At 34.9% G+C, this 16,444-nt stretch overlaps 1 protein-coding gene across 6 annotated transcripts in view; it reads right to left on the bottom strand.

Annotated features, from left to right (window-relative positions):
* LOC309584601 (nipped-B-like protein) overlaps positions 1 to 16,444 on the bottom strand; it is a 171,799-nt gene that overhangs the window by 15,612 nt on the left and 139,743 nt on the right. For all 6 annotated transcript variants that reach the window (XM_082300695.1, XM_082300697.1, XM_082300696.1 and 3 more), the window contains 15 exons: positions 16,052 to 16,195; positions 10,711 to 10,800; positions 10,257 to 10,471; positions 10,058 to 10,160; positions 9,217 to 9,315; positions 8,965 to 9,111; positions 7,070 to 7,204; positions 5,722 to 5,820; positions 4,478 to 4,531; positions 3,210 to 3,318; positions 2,508 to 2,644; positions 1,046 to 1,186; positions 628 to 721; positions 366 to 520; positions 12 to 102 (listed from right to left, as the gene is read on the bottom strand). In XM_082300695.1, the coding sequence (XP_082156821.1) occupies positions 12 to 102; positions 366 to 520; positions 628 to 721; positions 1,046 to 1,186; positions 2,508 to 2,644; positions 3,210 to 3,318; positions 4,478 to 4,531; positions 5,722 to 5,820; positions 7,070 to 7,204; positions 8,965 to 9,111; positions 9,217 to 9,315; positions 10,058 to 10,160; positions 10,257 to 10,471; positions 10,711 to 10,800; positions 16,052 to 16,195 (1,813 nt within the window). The remainder of the gene's footprint in view (positions 1 to 11; positions 103 to 365; positions 521 to 627; positions 722 to 1,045; positions 1,187 to 2,507; positions 2,645 to 3,209; positions 3,319 to 4,477; positions 4,532 to 5,721; positions 5,821 to 7,069; positions 7,205 to 8,964; positions 9,112 to 9,216; positions 9,316 to 10,057; positions 10,161 to 10,256; positions 10,472 to 10,710; positions 10,801 to 16,051; positions 16,196 to 16,444) is intronic.

Raw genomic sequence — 16,444 nt, 5'->3', positions numbered from 1 at the left:
ATATTTCTTACCAAGGCCAATAATGGCTTTCGTCTGTACTTCTTCATCTGAATGCTTTGTAAAATACATCAGCAGTTCAAGTACTTTATCCTTAATGTTAACCTGAGGAAATTAAAACAAAAATAATAGCTATTTGAAGATGAAACAGGTATTTTTAATCTCTTATAAAAAGCATGTATCAAAATGGAGAAACACAATCTTACTGCATTGTCTTTGCAAAACCATGTATTTACAACCCAAAAAACTATATCGTATGCATTATGAAGAAATGCATAGCTTTGAGGGCCTAAGAATACCGTGTTCTCAAATTGAAGTGGAGCATTCAATATACACAAGATGTGGAGAGTAAATACAAGTTATTTTACCTTACTGTTGCCCTTAAAATCTTCCTGATCAAAATCAAAATGTCGACACAGTGCTCCAACAGTGAAAAGTGATCTAAGGAGTGCTGGTTTATTGGCAGTAAGTATTGTACTGTTTGGGTCTTCTTGGTGTTGACTTTTTAATTTTGAAAGTGCACCTACAGTAAGATAAAAGTTTTGATTACAGTATTTAATCATGGTGTATCCCTAAGATAAGACTTGTTGGCAAAACTGAAGAGTGACAATTACATGTGATTTTACTTACCATAGTATCTATTAAAACAGGCCCACACAAATTTATAGTTCTGAGTGACCTTGTTCACAACAGCCCCAAGACAGCTCACACAATGCTGAACAACCTAGGTGCAAGAAAGAACAAATGAGTTACATATTTAGAATTTAAACCTGAGACTTTTGTGATGTTATGTAGGAAAAAGATATGTAGAACTAAAAGTAATGATCTAACAGATGTAATGTCCATCTCCTAGACTACTCTGAAAACATGCCCAAACATAATTGTTAAAATATAGCAACAACACATACAAACACAAGTAAACCAAGAACATTGAATTTTCATGGCTCAAAAGTTATCTTCATAATGAAGACAGACTTTCTTTACACCAAAACTATGTAGTTCACAATGTGAAATGGAGTTAACTGAATAGTAGTGTTTAAAAGCTTACTGTCATGCCATATTTGATGATGAGTTTCATGAGGTCTTCCTCAATAGTGGCAAGAAATGTCTCACTTGGGTGTTCCATTAGTGGCACTACAAGTTCTAAGATTTTTGCAACATTGCAGATCACCATGAAATCATTCTGGGTCTGAAACAACAGCATTTATAGCATTTAACATTTCTGGCTGTGTTACCTATAAGTATTATTAATATGTATTATGCAATACATATATAATACATATTAATATAATACAATTACATAATAGTATGATACAATTATGTGTCTTATGTAAGTTATTTGGTAAAGATTTAAAAGAATATATAGTTTACATCTGCTTTTAAGTTACATATTATTTTGAAAGCAAGTTCTTGTTTTCTACAGAACTTTTGTAAAAAAAAAAAATCTGTAGAAGCAGAATTCACCTGTCATCAAGGCTGTGACAGACCTGAAAACTTTTGGTCATGAAAATTTTTTGGAGTCCTGAAACAAATTTAGGAACTCTTCCTGACACATGCACACTAGAGAATGCACAACACCTGGCAACAGGTATTGGCAGCAAGTAAATAATCAGATAACCTTTTCCTATATTGTTTGATCAGAAGTAGCTCTACATCTGTTGTAGATATGCCTAGAGAATGCTCCAGGGCTGAAACTGTAAAATCCTAGGCTATACCTGCAAGCTAAGCTGATAACAAGCATTCTCAAGCCTGCTTTTCCCTGGGCAGCTGACCTAATGTAATAGATTGCTGCTTCCCACTCAGTCAAGCTCTTCCTTGAGCCATGGCTGCATGATCCTGCTCTGCTCCTGCCAGATGAGGGGTTCATCACAACCTTCACCGAGCCAACTGTGCTAATCAAAATGGCAGAAAGCAATGCAATGTTTCAGAGAAGGGGGCCATTTTACTGGACTGGGGGGATTCAGCATTGTAGCTCTCTATCATTTTTGTGAGCTAAACTGTCTTACAGAGGAATACAAAAACACCAGAGCTAGGGTAGAGAGAGGTGAACTGCTGAAGAGGATAGAGCAGGACATTTTCCTTCAAATATTTTTGCTATATGTTAGATCACTCTATCTTATGGAACCATACCTTTAGTCTTAAGATTCATATGTTAAATCTTAACTACTTTTAAGACTGTGACTATAAAATACAACAATTTTAAGAAATTATTTCATAACAGGTGGAAAACTGTGTTTTAGTCTTTAAGGGAAAGAGGCAGCACAGGTTTCAGTTTCATTTGGCTGTAAAATGTGAAGGCAGAGGGTGAGGAACAGCATCTTGGAAGCTATAGAGATCATCAAAAGGACCTAATATCTTTAGAAGATATGATGATCATGAATCATAGAAACATAATTTTTATTTCTCTTTTGCTACCTTCGATTTCATCAAGCATACAAGACAGCCATTAATTTCCATGCTTAATTATCTGGGAAAAAGAAAAGACTGAATTTCTAATTTTCTCTACTTACGCTACATTTAGTGGTCAGGTATGGCTGCATGGTCATGGCATGTTTGACCATTAGCTGGGGCCTGATTTTGCTGAATAAGAACAAAGTGGTTATGCAAGCAACCAAGCGACCAGAATTCACACCTTTGTTGTCAGAATCTGCAAAAAAATTAGAAAATACACAAAGTAATGTTTGGTCAATGGAAAACATATGGCCAAAACATCATATGACTATCTCTTTCATAACATATCTTTCAAGATCAATACAGAATATTCTTATTAGAGATGAGAACATAATGTGCTAACATTTGTATGTGATCACAACATATGTAAAATAAGAAGCAAAGATGCTTCAAAGATATAACTAGTTTTTAACCTAATTACTGTACACAGAACACTGGCCTAGCCAATGATTCCTATTACAACTGTAGAATGTATTAATACAAATAAATCTTGACACATTTGTTTTGTTTTTAGTGAGCTAAAAGTTTGAACAAGTTATTTTAAAATTACCTCTGTTATTGTGATTAGCTAGAGAAAATTAGGGAAGGTTTATTATTACACAGTGCTCAAAGGTTCATAATCAAAATAAATGCAATAACTCATTACCATCAGTTTTGTAATAGGAATTCTGTAACAGTAACTTTTCACAATAGTCATTTGAACCACCACTGTTACAGTATCATAAAATTCAAAGAAGCTACTGGGTTGTAAACACTACTACCTGACAAAGATTCCTCATATTTAAGAATGTGCTCAACCAAATTGTCAACAAGTTGAGTACAGGCTTTTTTCACAGGTTTATATGAGGCATCCTCTTCTGACTTCAACAGCTATAGCAGATGAAACAGAAAATTATTTAGTATTCAGGGTGCATTCATTTACATTGGATATGTACTGGTTTTATAACAATTACTACAGATACACAAGGATTTTTCACTACAAAAGCATTTAACTTCTCCGTAAAAGCTACATGGTGAAGAAAAAATTAAGGGAAGTAAGAAAAAATCAAACCAAAATGCAGAAGAAAAAAATTTAACTGTGATAAAAAGACAAAGAGTTCTACTGATTTTTGCATTGGGATGAAAGCTAACTTTGTGCTTAATGAAATAATGCAGAAAACAATAATGTAGTCATAATTGCCAGCAGTAACTAATAGGACTTAGAGGGCTTTTAAAAACACTTAGGAAAAAAATACAAAAGGAATGCTGGTTTTTGACACTAAAAAAAAAAAAAAATCAAACTAAGGTGAGACATAGTTCTATGAACATTTTAATCAGTTAATTTAATTGAGCCTGTACTATAGCTTTTTATTCAGTGCAGGCATTAAGAGGCACTTTGATTTGCTCCGCCACCTATTTTCGTGGCACTTGAGGCTAAAGTAAAATCTTTGGAGACCTCTAATACTCCCATGCATGCTGTTGTTAATTTTACTTGAAAATTAACAAGTGCATATGAGTTGTAGAGGAGAAAGATAACACAGGCTAAGACATATAAACAAATCAAGCTCATTTCTTAGAAAAATCAGAGTAAAATATAATGTGGAAGTAAGCTAAGGTCTGAAGATTCACTGCTTCTATAAACTGTGTAAGAAATACATTGGATGTAAAAATACACTTATCTACCATTTAAAAAAATCTACATTACACTAGAAGCCTCATTTCAGAATTATGTATCATAGCTGTGCACTTCATGTTATGTCACTCATTATTGAAGAGACTATGAAATTAAAAAACAAACAAACAAAAACCCTCCCCAAAATGAAAAGGGAAGTATTTTTAAAACAAGTATATGGAAAGAAACTAATGTTGGAAACAAAGAAAGTTACACCAATGGAGAATTAAAGAAAGGTCAGATGTTTAAAGGGCATAGATTGAATTTGTTTACTGTAAAGGACTGGTCTTGCAGTCTCCATTCAATATGTTTTAGTACCAAAAGAAATTTTAAAATTCTTACAATGATTGTGCCATACATTCAAAATTCATTACTTACATTTTGAAGAAGCTGTTCAAACCAGTCATAGCCTGTATCTCTACAAGCTGCAACCTAAAAGTAGTTTTGAGAATAAACTGGTTAAAAAAAGGCATCTGAAGTAAAATTACTTCAACACAGATGTCATCTTAAAATATCAGTAAACATGCACAGATATATTTTTTAAATATTCAGTACAATATCTTTGGACACCAGAAACTTCTTTTCTGCATTTAAAAAAGAGTTCTCACCATTTAAGTGATCTCAGAATTTGTATCCCATACAACACAAGGCCTACACATTTTACTGGAGATTGCTACCACTAATGACAACCAAATTTTGGGTTAGTAGAACAACATTTTGTACAGATTAAAGCACAAATACACGTCTGACATATTAAAAATGAACATGCATATATGTATGCATGTACATATTTTTATATAAACAAACTAAGCCTTCACTGGTATCATGTGTCAGGAACAGCTCACAGGTGCTCCAAAAAAGAATTGGCAGAACTGAGAATTAAACTGAAGTCAAATAAACTGACTGGTCATTCTGGCAAAATGCACAATACACTATAATTCAGTAAAAATATTAAAAAGCAGTTTAAACTCATATTTTTAAGTCATGAGGAGAGTACTTTGATATTTACATCTTGGTATAATTGATATTAAAATACCTTTTCAGTACAGTGGCTTTATGCAATACATTTTCACTACAAATGTAAAAGCATTTTATTTGAAACAGATTTTTGAGACATACAATTTAATTTGCTGCTCCTAAAAAGTAGATAACATTATGCCGATACTAGTTTGCCTTGGGTGAGAACATGACCTTGCATTTGTTGAAACAGCTTGATAACCTTTCAAAATAAATGTTATCAATTGAGGACATTTTTCTTTTAAGAGACAACTTCTTAGTTAGGCTTAATTATATGGTACTACTAGCATTTCCTGGAAAATGTTAAATATAACAGAAACTTGTGGTGTTTTAACTGAACAAGTATTTTACACAACCTGAATATAATGTGGTCTCAGTTATTACTGCCAGAAGATTAGTAAGCATTTAAAGTTTCCTATAGCCTGTTCCATCAGATTACTAATTCTAGCATGTATTCAATGTCAGGAGACATATAAAGAAATTAATCTGATAATTAAATTACTTGTGTATTTTTCTTATTCTAAAAGACTACAGACAATATTTCAAAGATACTAAAAACATAATGAAATTTTACATGCAACTTAATTGAAATTTGTTTAACATACCACATCAGTGATATTTAGTATTTTCCTAGTCATTGCTTCTTTGTCATGATGTAGAGTTGGAGTGAACCAGAGCTTCTGGAATGTCTCATTTACTAATTTCTGAAGGAAAAAAAATATTAGCAAAAATAAATAATTTTATCTTGGCACGTAGGTATTATTACTAATACATCCATATAATAAATTTTTTGACAATATGTGCACTATTGTAAGGAATTATTCAACCTATGTGATACTGTTGTAGAGAATGTTATCTGAGATAGACCTAGATTACTATTACAGCAGTTATACTGGTCTCTAAGCAAGCTTCACTAAAATGATCACTGGGAAGTGATGCTACAAAAAATGGAGTTACCACTTTCCTGCACTAATTTGCATTCCTCAGGAAATTATAGTACCCTGAGAAGCTGACAACTGAACACAAGACTACAATTTCTACAGTAGAATTAGCAGCAATTTTAGATTACTTTGGCATTTTCAGAACAGCTGTGACAAGGCAAGGAAGAGAGAGAAGTCAAGTCTCTCTACCCAAACATAGGAAGTTGGTTCTCTTAAAATGTTTTTGTATGGAGGAAAAGATGGAATAGAATGAAAGTGAACTATTCCCAAATTACTTATAAAGCATATGCTTGTAGGAAGCATTTCTCATCCATGGAGACTTAAAAAATACATTGCAGATACTGCCTCATCTTTATGAGGTTGTTGGAAAGGCAAGGGAAAGGTCATCCTCCTTTCCTAGCAGCACCTTAGATTCAGTTGTTCATCTACTTCTTGATTAAGTCTTCTCTGAAAGCCACTTGGCATTAGCATATCTCAAGTGGTAAAATTATATGTTACAGCTTTAAAGTTGCAGATTTCAAATCCCACTGAAAGTGTGATATTCTTAATTACCCAGCAATTTTAAAATTATTTCTGCCAAATCAAACAAAAAACATCAGTGTCAGGTTTATGATTCAGAACTTATAAATCTGGCACATACTAACATCAAGTACTTAATTTTGACTTAAAGTTTATTTTGTTTTCAGAAAGGAATTTTATATACTAATTTTACTTGTTAGAAAAGAGAAGTATCAGAGACAATACTTGCAAAGAGAAAAAAAACCCCAAAACTCTACACATTAACTTTTTAAAATCCTTTAATTGTCATCAAGAACTTGAAGAAAATAGAAGAAAGAAAAGAAAACCAAGTCAGACGGCAATGTAGAAAGCTATTTGCTGTTAAAAATTAAAAATGAATAAAAATAATAAAAATTACAAAGGAACAATGAAATACTTTTTTTGATTATTTTTGCATCAAAATATAGAAACCAATAATGATAATTTAAATCCTGAAGGATATGTTTCATTCTACCTTAATGCCTTCTTCATCATTGACTCTCCGAATCATTTTCACACACATTTCAGTAATTTTGGGAAATGTTGGTTGTTCAATGCAGATATCCCTAAGTATCTTTATGACTCTTTTTCTGACACTGATACCAGTATCCTGTGAGGAGAAAAACATTATGCACTTGAAAAGAAATCAAACATATTAATTAATGTATTATATAAATTAATATTTGAAGATCACACAATCTAACCTGAAAAATGTATTCAGAAAAGGCAGCTAAAATATTCTGGAGTATATTTATACAAAAGGTCAGCATAACTTTATTTGCAACAATTCTAAAGGTTTTGGCTGAGTCCTCAAAACATTGAAACACTTCCTCAATTTATATTGTCCCATTTAAGAACTCATGATGTTGCAAATGTATAATTCCAGTTCTTAATTCAAGATCTTACAAGCTAGATGCAATGATGCTTTAGTTACTGTTTTGGAACACCCAAGACACTTTGTAAATCTGGACTGTAATACTTCAAAAGCCTTTGGATAAAGCTTATGGATGATATGTGCAGCAAATATTTTCCATTTTCCTAGGCTTCATCTAAGGAGAAGGATGAATAGCTTAATTTCATATTACTTAATTCAAAATATGTTTAATCTAAATTTCAGGATGAGTACCTTTATGCATGCTCATATGGACATCTCCAAAACACTTTACAAACATGTTTTATCATGTAACTATAGCAAATGAGTAGCATTTGACTAAAAACCTAACATGAATGCTAAAAGCTAGTGTTATCTTACAGTTAAATTAACACTGTATTTTATCTGAACATCCAGCCAAAACCCACTTTTTATACAAAAACTCTAATAAAAAGCCTTTTAAAGCACTAAAACATAGCATAGAAAAACAAAATAGTTTTATCTTTTTTTTTTTTTATTAAAAATGGCAACTTTAAATTACTGTGTTGTAGACTTTTTTCATCACCCACACTACTGAACTGCCCTCAATAACCCATATCTAAGACTTCAGAGATGTGGCAAAATTCCTCATTTCATTGAATCTGTGCTTTAATAAAGGAACCAAAAGGAATATAATCCTGGTTCTGTGGAAGTACCACTTTCTATGTATATTTACTTATTGATGTATATGCTGGTTCTGGCTGGGGTAGAGTTAATTTTCTTCCCAGAGGCTGGCAAGGGGCTGTGTTTTGGGTTTGTGCTGAACACAGGGTTGATAATATAGAGATGTTTTTGTTATTGCTGAGCTTGCACAGAGCCAAGGCCTTTTCTGCTCCTCATACGCTGGGGAGGGTGCTGGGGGTGTGTGGGAGGTTGGGAGGAGACACAGCTGGGACAGGTGACCCCAACTGACCCAAGGAATATTCCAGACCATATGACATCATGCTCAGTATATAAAGTGGGGGGAAGAAGGAGGAAGGGGAGGACATTTTGGGTGAAGGTGTTCATCTTCCCAAGTTACCGTTCCACAGGATGGGGCCCTGCTCTCCTGGAGGTGGCTGAACACCTGCTTGCCCTTGGGAAGGGCTCAATTAATTCCTTGTTTTGTTTTGCTTGTGTGTGATGCTTTTGCTATCCCTGTTAAACTGTCTTTATCTCAACCCAGGAGTTTTCTGGCTTTTACTCTTCTGATTCTCTCCCCGATCCTGATGGTGGGGGTGTGAGCAAGTGGCTGCATGGGGCTTGGCTGCTGGCTGGAGTGAAACCATGACAATATAACAAAGCGTCACTGAAAACAAGCAATGCATTTTAGAAGGTTGGTCTTAAAAGCATGATGCTCCCCATTAAAATAATAAGATATCATTTACTCTTGGAATCATCATTCCATATTATTAAACATATAAACTCAGTTGAAAACAAATTTCCCAATGACACATCATAAATATCATAAATCACCGTACCAAAATTCTTTCAATCAGCATATCATAATACTGCTCAGCAAGCTGAGGACGACAGAGCACAAATCGTCCAAGAAGCTCCACAGCTGCTTCTCGTACACTAGTGGAGTTATCCATTAGCCGCCCATGAACTCCTCGTTGCATATCCAGCTAAAAAGGAACAAATAAAACGCAAATCCAAAATAGGAATTAAAGATTTCTTTTAAGTGTGACAGAAGAATGCATATACGTAATGGATATTTCAGATTTTTTTACCCTGGCTAGAATACTGGGGTCTACAGCAACAACCTCAGACAGACACTTCATGGCTTTTGTTCGAACAGCAATTGCATTTTCACCAAGTACACGCAGAATCTAATAAGAGAACAAAAACAATGATTCATTTGCTTTGGGAAGGTAACAAACTGTTTACAGGCAGCAATGCAGCAGAATAACATGCAAGTGAAATAACTAAAATAAGAAGTCCCTTCATTTTAAACTCTGCTCTTGCCATTCAGTTGTGGCTTTCATCATGGTTCTTTCTAGGAAGAGGTGGATTTGAGCACTATCATTTTAAGAATGGCTCTGTATGCACATCAATATAAGTAACAGAACCTAAACTAAACCAGTACTGGAGTTCAAACATGTTACCATGACAACATGTTAGTGCTCTTCTCCCAGAAAAAGGAAAGAAATCATACTGGTTAAACAACAGCTTCCAAAGTGACAGTAACATGCACTGCAAGCAAGTAGCTAAGTTGGCTTGTATTTTCAAATTAAGATCAATTTAATGAGTTAATATCACCAAATGAGCATACATCTTACAGAAACTGTAAAAAAGATTTCAACATTTTGCAATTTTTTTTTCTGTGTACATCTAAGATATTGATTTTGCCATCTACATCCATGGAAAAATAATGCATGTACAATATGACATATAAAATGCATGCAAGAAAAAGAAATATAAGCACTTATTAATACAGAAAGCACATGGTGTTATCATGGCCTGTTAAATACCTGTGCTCAACAATGAACAGATATGGCACACTACCACAAAAGTGTTTGGAATCAGAAACCAATTGCATTTCACTGTACTAAGACTTCCAGCACAGTTTACCTGTGTCAAGTAAATATCGAAGCTCTGGGCAAATGGCCTCATAGAGGCCAAGTAGCGAACAATCAAACATGCATCTTCATAGTCCACAGTATCAGAATTCATCCTGCAACAAATTCAATGTTTTAATTAGGACATGTTTATAAAAAATGATTAAAAATGTCAAATGCATGGTTAATAAAGCAGTGGTGCTCAAACGTACTTTAATGTACTGAACTGAGATGGAGCAGTTTTAATGATGCTGCGAAGAAATGTTTTGCGATTTTCCGCTCTATGCATGATTTGCCCTGTGGTCTCAACATCTTTTGCATGATGAGTTCCTTCAGATGAATCCTCATCCTTCTGAGATTTAATTGCCTTCTCTGTCTCCATAGTTGTATCACGGAACCACTGAGCTATATAAAACTTCCGAGAAAACTGGAGAAATACAGCAGGATACACAGAAAACAAAACAACAGATGTAGAAGAGTGAAATTAACAGATATATGAGATTGAGTCTAATGCATCAACTATATTTCAGAAAACACAACCAACATTATATGTTAGGGTGACAATTTAATTGAATCTCTAATATGCATGACCAAAAATCATTTTATTCAGTGCATGTTACTAAAATTATTTTTATATAAACTTGACATCAGAAAGCTGAAATTTACCACTAATGATGCATCAGTTTCTGTGTTCTCATCCAGATAATCTAGCAAAGCCTTTTGCAGCTGTTGAATTTCATCTCCTCCTCCTGAAACCTATCAGAAATAGAAAGATAGTTTTAAAATAGAATATTGCAGTGGTGATTATCATCTGAAAATCTGTATGTCCACATATAAAATACACTGAAGTTAATGTTCTGCAGTTATCAATACAACTAACAATTTTTTAATCAATTACTTCTGAACTTTATAGAGACTAAACCAAATTAGACTGTGGCTCCAAAGTCTAAAAAAGATTAACAGCAGAATAAGACTTGTTTTAAAACAGACTGACTGATTTGATTAATTTTCATTCTGTGATCTTGTGTGAAGACCCTCTGTTCCCAAGGAGAAACAAAGGGCTGAAATCACACATAGACTGACAAAAGATTTAACCTATAAAAGGCATCATTAGCTCTCTCAACAAAATTAAATACTGAAACAATGACTTCACAGGTGAACAAGGGATAAAAGGCAAAAAAGTCAAATGAACATAAATATGCAACACAGACAACAGTAGTAAAAACATATGGAAAACGTCAAAGAAATAAAAACAACTTATCCCTCTGAAAAATATTTGGTATAACTGTTTTCAGGTTTAAAGCATTGATACAGAGAAAGTGCAGCAAGCATGCTCAATCCATTTAGCAAAAAATTTACAGAGGTTATTCCCAAACACCCCTGAGCTCTAGCACTAAAGAATCATACTCTCTGAGACTCAATTAAATTTCTATAAGTCAAAACCATTGAGAACAAACATACATTTTATAAAAATTCCAGCTAGTGCATAAAGTCTATCTACAGAAAACGGTAATATTAATTTTCTTGTGAAGCACTTTTAAGATGCACAAAAAGGATTACATATGAAATATTATTCTGAGAACTATGCATCAGATTTGTAAATATCTAAACTGTATGAATGTTAAAACCAGAATTTTTTTTCTTTACAAGAGGCTATTGTATAGGAAGTATGTATCTCCTGATCTCTTAAATAGTTCTAGCCTATGTAAATCGAACAATGATTTTGTATATGACCATCAGACAATGTACTTTTCCCCATATAGGGGTTAGAGATCAAATCAGTATCAATTAACTTGTTATTGAATCAGAAACTAACTTTCTCAACACTTACAAGACAGCATAAACCTAAAACCATAAAACATTCTTTTTTCCTTAGTATTATACTGAAATGTGCAGGTCCTTGCAATTGCCGATGCTACAGCAGAAAAAAGGGGGTTTTTCCCTTCAAATTAATGAGTTCAAGAATTCAAAACACGTCTACAGTAGACATAATACTAATATATGTTTATTAATATATATTTGGCACCCTATGATGTGCAAATTATGATTTGAAAGTCTGGCCTTCAACCAATATTAAATTCTGTGGATAAAAAGGCTGAAAAAGTTGCTTGATGAACCTTAACTGCCTAACTATTTTAAAAAGTAAAAAACCCAAAACAAACAAAAAGAAACTGTGAAGCCCACAACAAATCATATTCAATACTGATAATAAAAGTAGAAGAATAATTCCTGGCTTAAACTTCTTCAGCTACAAAACATTTTTCTTCTTCAGCAATAAAACCTGTAATTTATAACCATCAATTTATGTATGAACAGCATGGATCGAGAATCTTGTCACAAATGTAGCACATAATATAGCTTGCAAACAACAGCAAGCAGAAAAAGGTACAAGTCTAGATCAGCATATCAAGAGATAAATTAATGAAAAGCGTGCACAAGTGTTCAAATCAACTTGACAATCTATGACAGATTTCTATGAAAAAAATCTACTGTTTAAAAATGTCAAAACAGAATAGATTTTCTCCTAAATCTAATTATACAGTTCATGAGTCCAAACCACAATAGACAGTTATAAGCATTCATCGATCATTAGGGATTATCCTGGTAATGATATCAGAGAGTAGAAGGAAATATCCAACAGAGTCTAAGTATTCAATTCAGCAGGAGAGAAAAATCTGTAGAGATATAAGTTCATTTCTGAATGAAGAGAATAATTTAAGATATTTCTAATGACTAAAGCTGAATATGTCTACCAATGGATCTTATTTTCTGGCCATTTGGGCAACAAAGTGAAGCTTAGGTGTCATGTACACATTTTCAAGTAGTTATTTGTTCTTATGTTACAAATCATTTATAAACAACACAGTCTACCCTGAGTGATTGTACTATATAGTATACACTTTTCACAATGCCATCATTTATGTTAAGCTTCCTGAGTAACTGAAAAAAGCTTTTAGCACTCAATTGCCCATAGCTATTTTATTTACTACAGATGTCAATGCCTAGTTACTGCCTGATCCTGTAAAAAACTCAAAGCAAATAAAAAAATTCAGGTCACCACTCAGGTGTGTATCTTTTTAGAATATCTTTCAGTACTATTATATAACTTCTGGAGATAAGGAAAGAGAAAAGGATTCTTCTAAAATATTTCCCTATGAAGTCTAATGTACAATTGTCAAAATCACTGCAAAAGGAGAATTACAGCCCCTTAGCACATAGAACTATAAATTATAATAAGCCATGAACATAAAGATTTGACACTATACATAGTAAAATATTCCAATTGACAAAAGTTATGGGAAGTATCAGCCTCATGAAGGAATAGATGAATTTTGATTCTTTATCTGAATGCCTGTAAATTGTGTGACTTTTACCTTCAAAATAAGTCTGTAACAGTCATCATAAAATACATATAATAGATCTGGAGTCTTTTCAGGGAAACGAACTTCATGTGAATACTCAACTTTAGATCTCATCATGTTGAAAACAATTAATAGTTCAGAAAGAAAAGTATTGCATCCATAAGAAATGTGAAAGTTCACATTTTTAAAAGGACACACAAGGCCCAAGATTTTCTTAATGTACTTTAGAGGGCCCAAATCCATACACTGCTTTGTTAATTGCTGCCAACCTTGTAGATTTGGAGACATTTTAATAAGGAGCATTAGCAGAAATGCAAATATGTATTCTCTAATGAAAGATATATGCAATTCCAGTAAAAAAAAAAAAACCACAAAAGTAACAACCCCCCCCTACACACACAACCAATACCAGTTCCATCACATAAAAACTAACCTTATAGGCCTAACAGTTTAACTCTCAAGTGTCTGTATATGAGTGCCATAAGCTCAATTACCATTTTGCAATAGCAAATGCACATACATGCATATACATATTTTAAGTCCTCTTAAGAGATAATCCAACTGTCACTCCATTATTTCATCTATATTGTCACCAGAAAATTGGTTTTACCATTTTAATTAAGCACTTAAAATGATCACTAGGAAGATGGTGTGAGAAAGACACGAATTAACAAATGTGATACTTATAAATTGAGTATATTTGATCTGGAAATCTGAAAAACAATGAAAACTCATTCCCCATGTATTGTTTTGGCATGGCCTGGTTTTAGGTAGCGGGGGGGCCACAAAGATGGCTCCTGTGAGGAAGCTGCTGGAAGCTTCCCACCATGTCCAGCAGAGCCAATCCCTGATGGCTCTGAAGATGGACATGCTGCTGGCCAAAACTGGGCCAATGAGAGAGGTTGGCAATGCCTCTGTGATAACATATTTAAGAAGAAAATCGAAACAGTCACAAGATTTTGGATTCTAGCCAGAGAAGAGGAGGAGGTGAGAACATGTGAAGTAAAACAACATGGCGACACCAAGGTCAGTGAAGAAGGAGGGGGAGGAGGTGTTCCAGGTGCCGGAGCTGAGATTCCTCTGCAGGCCGTGGTGAAGACCATGGTGATGAAACATAGATTTAGAAGAAACATAAAGATTTTAGTTATAGGCTAGCTGTGCTGAAATTAGTTAGAGTAAGAAGGAATTTGGGCCCAGTGAGAGTTAATTAAAATAGTTAAGAGAGCTGGACCTGAAATGGGTTTTAAGATGTTAGTAACTGATTGCCAAATAACTGATGATCTGTCATTTGCATGTTTGCTTAGCTGTGCTTAGAATGAGGAGTAGAAACATTGATAAGTTGGTGTATAGAATAAAGACAATTGCCAATTTCCTCCCTTTGTGGGAGCCCGTCCAAAAGTCACGCAAGAAGAAACTTAGAGGTCACTAAAGTAATTAGGATTGTTAAAGCTCAGAAAGGCAAAAAGGTCAAAATGAGCAAGATGAGTTACTTCATCTTTTTGGGACCACTGACCCAATTCAAGACCACCGACTCAATTCAGAACACACACTATGCATGCTTAATGACATTTAAGCTCATTTCCATATGAAGCGGAGAATGGGAGGTGTTAATGTTATGAATATGCATTTGTATTTTGGATATTCATAATATTTGTAAATAAAAAGCTTTGTGTTTGCTTGTATCGGGGCCCTGCATCTTAGGGAGCTATCCCACGCAGTGCCTGGCGCCAAATAAAACATACACTTTCTAACTCTAAACTGTTAGAGAGTTTTTTTCCGTCTCAGTTGGATATCGATATTAGATCGATATTCATATTTTGGTAAATCAGTGAAGCAGGTGTGCCCCTGCAGCCCATGGGTCCACGTAGGATGAAGAGATCCACCTGCAGCCTGTGGGGGAGGTGCCCATGCCGGAGTGGGTGGATGCCTGGAGGAGGCTGTGGTCCAGTGGAAGACCCGGTAGAGAGAGAGGACCCTTGCTTCTAGGCTGGAGCAGCCTGTCCTTGGAGGACTGCACCCCGTGGAAAGAGAGACCCATGGCGCAGAAGTTTTGGGAGGACTGTTTGCCCATGGGAGGGGCTCGTGCTGCAGCAGGTGTGGTATGGCTGCTGCTCATGAGAGTGGACCCATGCTGGGGAAGTTCATGGAGAGCTGTCTCCCGTGGGAGGGACCCCATGGCTTCACAGGGGAAGACTACTCTCCCGGAGCAGCAGAAGGAAATCTCAGTGATGAACTGACCAAACCCCCATGCCCTGTCTCCCTGTGCTGTTGGTGGGAAGGAGAGAGGGGCTGGGGGGGGGGGGGGGGGGGAAGTGATCTAAGGGCTTATTTTACTTCTCATTGTCCTCCTCTGAGTCTGTTAGTAATAAATTCACTTTGCAACTTAAGTTGAGCCTGTTTCGCCCTTGAAGTGTTTCTCCCGGTCCTTATCTCACTCGTGAACCCTTCGTTAATTTTTTTTCCCTTTTCCCTCCTCTGCCCAGCTGTGGCAGGGGAGGGTGAGCGAGCAGCTCTTGTGGGTGCCTAGCATTAGGCCAGTGTCAAACCACGATACCTCATAATGCCAGTTTTTCACATATCTTTAAAATGTTTAGGCTTTTAAATAGATATATCTCAATCCAACTGGCATGGGATCTTTCACGCACCTGTTTGAGTATTCTAGCTATAGAACCTTGATCCATTTTGCTAGTGACTGCATCTTTCCTGAGTCTTGCAGCTACAGTTCCAAGATAGTCAAGCGATGCAACTCTTAATGCCATTTCTGTAGATTTGTTACTGAACTGGTGAACCTAAGAAAAGCAGAATAAACTGTTATAAAAATTATTTATTTATGCAACTGAGATTCTTCTTACAAGACAATTTGACCTTATTAAAAAGTCCACCTAATTTCCATGCTGCTTAAAATTATGTAATTTGCTATTACATCACAGATACAGTCCTTACTTTACAATGTTTTTTCCTTTGAGTCTTTCTCTCTACAAATATGCCTGTTATAAAAATATATATTTTTAAAAAACTAAAATAAACCAGACAGCTAG

Source organism: Coloeus monedula (assembly GCF_965178545.1).
Source record: "Coloeus monedula genome assembly, chromosome: W".
In the NCBI taxonomy this organism is placed as follows: domain Eukaryota; kingdom Metazoa; phylum Chordata; class Aves; order Passeriformes; family Corvidae; genus Coloeus; species Coloeus monedula.
This window is presented reverse-complemented; position numbering and strand designations above follow the sequence as displayed.